The 5,672-nt window shown below is 40.9% G+C and overlaps 1 protein-coding gene across 1 annotated transcript; it reads right to left on the reverse strand.

Moving 5' to 3' along the window:
• Nucleotides 1-586: 586 nt before the first annotated feature.
• LOC124722562 (piggyBac transposable element-derived protein 4-like) lies at nt 587-2,239 on the reverse strand. Its single transcript, XM_047247702.1, has one exon. It carries the CDS (start codon nt 2,237-2,239, stop codon nt 587-589), a length of 1,653 nt encoding a protein of 550 aa, XP_047103658.1.
• Between the last annotated feature and the right edge of the window lie 3,433 nt (nt 2,240-5,672).

Consider the following 5,672-nt stretch of genomic DNA (forward strand, 5'->3'; position numbering starts at 1 on the left):
TCTTTCACATTAAGAGGAAGCTTGTTATAAACTTTTATTTCATACTCAGTAAACACTTCTGCACATTATTTTGTGAATGTTGCAGTGAATTTGTGGAGACTGTTCTCCTGATATATATAAGGAAGAGGACTGGGATCAATACACTTCCCTGGGGGTCACCTATATTAATATATTTATATCTGATCAGTATTTTACCATTAGTCTTTTAGAAACGTGAGATTTCAGCTTTTTGCAATCAGTTTTCCAAGTATGATTTAACACTCTCTGTACCAGGCCTATTTTATGCACCCGTCCCTAGAAACCGGGCAATTTTACCAATATTAAAAAAATTACTGCATCAAATCTACTGTTTGGATTGTGGCAAATTTGGTACCATCTTGAAGCTGCACATTTCTACTTTAATTCTGAGTGAAAGAAACTACTTTACAATGCACAGCTTTAAGGTACAGTTATAGAAATCACTTAGATGTTTTAAGAATTTAGAAAAAGTCATACGAATAAGGGAATACAATTGTGATTTATTTTTAACCAAAATTGTGGCACTACATTACATGTTTCTGATAGTATACAGTATTACATATAAATTTCACACAGAATCATATTGTTTTTTAGTGTGGAAAATTTTAAAGCAAGGTTCCAGGCAGAGTGCAACGCCACACTGTTCACATTCGTATCGTGTCTCTTTGCGAGAAGCCTTGCCACTCTGTTTCTTGCTCCTGGAACTGCACATGTGACACACACGAGCAGCATACTTCTTAGTAGTTGCAGGTATGTGCTGCAAAAAATGTCTCTTTGTTAGCCGACCTACAGTTCCTTCATTTCTTGGAATGAATTCAAGTGTGTCGTCTTCAACAAGCTGAACTGCAAGCACTGTTATAAAGTCTGTTATTGTAATTTTCTTCCTGTGCACTGCATTGTACAGCCAAAATGCATTTGATACTCCCATAAGCAGCAAATGGAAATATAATTTTCGCCACCATTTCACAGTTCTGTGCTGGAACGGATTGTACTGCAGGCGTTGGTCTCCAATATCCACTCCAATTTTATTGAGGTTGTAATCAAGTACCTGAAGTGGTTTCAATACTACAGACCCATTTCTCTTAGTATGCGTACCAAATGTTGCTTGATGCCTTGTAGACAATGTATACACATCTCTCTTATCTTTCCACTTCATTGCCAATACATTATCTTTACGCCGAAAAGACATTTCGCCCTTTTTCAGCTTAGCAGATACTAAATCTTTAGGCAATCCTTTCCTGGATTTGTTCACAGTACCAACAGCTCCAGTGCCTTTCTCTGCCAGTTGCTGAAATAGCTCTGGACTGGAATAAAATCGATCTAAATACACAGTGTGGCCTTTGTTCAGCAAGCTGCTGTCAGACAACAATCGCAAAATAACCGCAGACGAAGAATTGTCAACAATATGCTTACCAGCATAAACTTCAAAATTTACAACATAGCCACTACTGGCTTCAGCAACAGCATATACTTTCAGTCCATACTTATGAGGCTTATTTTGCATGTAAACACGGAAACTCACACGACCTCGAAATGGGCAAATTCCTTCATCAATTGTCACTTTTTCTGAGGGACGATATGCCTGGATACATCGCTCCTTCAAATTATTATAATATGGCAAAACTTTGTAAAGTGGATGAAATCCATCTTCGCCTGGTTTTTTCTGATTTGAATTGTCAACAAGATGCAAGCATGACAGTATCTGAGTGAAACGCAAACGGCTCATGACATGGGGACAAAAGTTACAACTAAGAACAGGATTAGTGCTCCAATGGTCCGCAATTTTGGGCTTTTTCGAAACACACATGTGGAAAATAATACCCAAGAAACGCCTCATCTCACTTATAGTCACTGGCTTCCACGAACTCAAAACTGAATGGGGCTTCAGATTATTTCCTCTTCTTTTCTTCTGTATTGTCTGTGATGCATACAAATTTGTCTGTCTCTTGAGTTCATTTACGTCACTGTCAGTAAGGAACACTTTACTGCAATCCAGTACAGAACTCGACTCATCAATATCCACTAGTATCTGCCTGGGTGTCGTGTTGACAGGCAGAGGTCGGTAGGTGTCAACTGCAGTCCACTCACTGTCTTTCGGATACGGCACAGCTGCTGGATTTGAAGCAACACCTTCAACATCATTCTCGTCTTCATCTGAAGACAAACTGTCATCAATCTCGTCTTCTAAAAAGAATATCACATTATGTGTAACTACATACATCGTTTACACATGTTCAACAGATATGTGCGTACTGCACAATTACGTGGAAAATTCGGAAATACGTACCTTCAAACACACCATTGCATTCAGAATCGTCTGAATCACTCTCTACATTATCCAGAGTGTCGCTATGATTGATCAAATCCGCAATTTCTGCGTCTGATAAACCGCGCCGAAACATGATGACAAACAACTGAATGATATACAGACTGAGAACGCAAAGATAAGTTTTAACATGAATTACAGCGCTGCCGTGACATCTATGGACGCATTTTGTTAATAAACATCTGAAAAACGTATAGCGCTGGCCAAACCCGTAGAAATAACGTTGCAGTGTTTTGAATGAAATTAAATGTAGCGGCCCGTAAATTTTACGGGCTTGGTGATTTTCGCGCGATCCCAGGCCCGTAAATTTTACGGGCTTGGCGCTTAGAGTGTTAAATCAATTCCTTGCCATACCCCTTATTCCTAACACACAAAAATCGCAATACCAAAAAATAATTAAAGTAGAGTAATGAAATTTCAGGTAACATATGTAAGTGATTAACATTGCAAGATCACAGGTTAATGTAAGTGCAAGATAAGCTATTGTAAATGTGAAATGCTGTTATATTAGTAACTAGAGTAACCACCAGAATGTTGAATGCAAGCATACAAACGTGCATGCATTGTGTAGCACAGGTGCTGGATATAAATTTGTGGGATGGAGTTCCATGCCTGTTGCACTTGGTCGGTCAATACAGGAATGGTTAATGCTGGCTGTTGATGATGTTGGAGTTGTCATCCAATGATATCCCGTATATGCTTCATTGGGGACAGATGTGGTGATCGACACTCTGTAGAGTATATTGGGTTACAACAGCAGTAAGTGGGCGACCGTTATTCTGTTGGAAAACACCGCCTGGAATTCTGTTCATGAATGGCAGCACAATAGGCTGAATCACGAAACTGACACAAATTTGCAATCAGGGCATGTGACATAACCACAAGAGTGCTCCTGCAGTCATACAGAATTGCACCCTAGATCAAAGCCTGAACTGGCCTCCTTCTAACTGCCACAAGGCCATCACTGGCACCGAGGCAGAACCAGCTTTCATCAGAAAACACAAAGAAGACCTCCACCCTGCCATTCCAATGAGCTCTCGCTTGACACCACTGAAGTAGCATATGGCAGTGGTTTGGGGTCAGTGGAATGCGCGTTAGAGGGCGTCTTGCTCGGAGCTGTAATTGAAGTAACCGATTTGTGACAGTTCGTTGTGTTACTGCGCCTAAAATTGCTGCTACAGAAGGAGTACGATGTGCCAGAACCATACACCGAAGATGGTCTTCCCTCTCTGTACTGCCATGTGGACATCCGAAGCCAGGTCTTCTTGTGACCATACATTCTCGTGACCACCACTGCCAGTAATCATGTACAGTGGTTACGTTCCTGCGAAGTCTTTCTGCAATACCACGGAAGGAACACCTAGCTTCTCGTAGCCCCATTACGCGACATCGTTCAATGTCAGTGAGGTGTCATTAACGGCGTCTTTATCGCCTTAAAGACATTCTTGACTAACATCAACTCACCACGTCCAATCTCAAACGTAACTCGCGCTCACGACCATTACAGCGTGTATTTAAAGCAAACCTGATTCTCTTCCTCATAGTGATGTAACTGTCGCCACCCTCATGCGACTGGTGCGAGATTTTAGTAGACACTATCGTTCAGATGTAGAAACACGCCTACCAACTTTTGTTTATGTCGCAAAAATCCTTCTTGACGATGCGGTTTTTTTCCATCAGTGTAGTTCTCATATGCGTAATAAAATTCGGTGGTCAACTGTGTCAAACGCTTTTGATATATATTAGGCGAGGACGGTCAATGATTCCTTCAGTGCGGATGCACGTCAGATTCGAACTCTTAAGGGAATCGGCGAAATGCCGTGAGTAATGCGGGTACTGAGCAAGGGGCACTACATTCGTATCGTGTGGATAGGATGAGAACTTGGGTCTGGCGGGAGGCATGCTAGGGTAGTCCGTACAGTTGTGATGACCACTGTGTCAGGATGGTGCAGTGGTCGGTACATCTGCCTAGGAGACCAGGTTTCCACCCTGGTCTGGCACAAATTTTTAACCTTCCCCGTTGATTTAAATCAATGCCCTCTTGTAGGCACATTCTGCAATTTCTTTGTGTCTTAGGTGTTTAGTCTCTTCAAAACCCTTAATTAGCAAAAATTGGAATTATTATTTTACCTAAGAAGTACTTAAGAAAGGCCAAAGGGGCGCTATCGATATCATTTTTTTCCAGCTGTTTCATTAACTGTGTAACTATTCTCTCGATACTGGTACTAACGTACTCATCCAGTTCTAGCGTGAGAGCATGCGGCTAAGATTACTCTTTGGTGAAGGTTCTCCTTTTGCGAAGCACAATTATTCTGCTTTTGCGTTATGCTCCCAAACACGATTAAGTGCAGTTATAGGGAAGAATGAAAGAAAATTACAGTTTAATGTCACGTCGATGGCGAAAATGTTAAAAACGGAAGACAAACTGAAATAGGAAAAAGATGGAGCAGGAAATCGGCAGAATTCTTTTGAAAGAAACATTCTCAGCAGTTGCCTTAATCGATTTTGGTAAAGTATAAAAAACTTTAATCTGGAAGAGCGTACAGGAATTTGATATCCGCTCTTCCGGAATAGGAGCGTACAACCTAATGTGGCACTTGCGTCATCCTCAGCTGCACTGGGTACTCATCTTTAAAGCTCTGGAAAGTTGTTATAAGTGGTCCATGAAACGATAACGTTATACTTTCTAATGCGGAGTGACAAATTAAAAAAAAAAATAGATGTGTGCCTATATTTTCCTTTCTTAAACAAGTTTTGAATACAGTTTGAGAGCATTAAGTAAAGAAACTTTCTGAAAATAATGTAACAGTGTTTAGGACATGAAGCAAAAGTTTAAGTAGTTGTGTTACCAAATGCAGACCGTCATAGCAACGTACATCTGTATCCAACAATATTTGTTAGTGAGGCTTATTAACTTCATACCGTAATCATTATTGCAGCTAAGGCATTTAGCCATACTATTCGCTAGTGCGATAAGAGACATAACTGTTTCAATCTAATGAAATAAAACTAACATATTTCACTAGCATCTGAAACGCTGAAAAAAGTTTTGAAAGAGGAATGGCGGCTTGTTAGTGGCCACAAAAAAGTTGCACTTCCGACTCTGTTACAACCCGCGTAATATCGACTTTGAATCAATTTCTTGAAACAGGAACACCTGACTTCATTATTTCTTTCCCTTTCCCTGAGCTCTTGGGCGGGGAGGGTGGGGGGTGCAACCCCTTCCCTTCCCCACGCCCTTTTCCCACCGGTATGGATGTCCTTGATGAGGGTATCTGCGTAAAATCGCTCTGAAGATTCTGTAGCTATGAAAATGACCACCAACAGG

Source organism: Schistocerca piceifrons, chromosome X, assembly GCF_021461385.2.
Source record: "Schistocerca piceifrons isolate TAMUIC-IGC-003096 chromosome X, iqSchPice1.1, whole genome shotgun sequence".
Taxonomy (NCBI): Eukaryota; Metazoa; Arthropoda; class Insecta; order Orthoptera; family Acrididae; genus Schistocerca; species Schistocerca piceifrons.

Excerpts from the sequence above, each read along its gene's own strand:
- LOC124722562 (XM_047247702.1), bottom strand. The coding sequence starts at position 2,239 with ATGTATGTAGTTACACATAATGTGATATTCTTTTTAGAAGACGAGATT.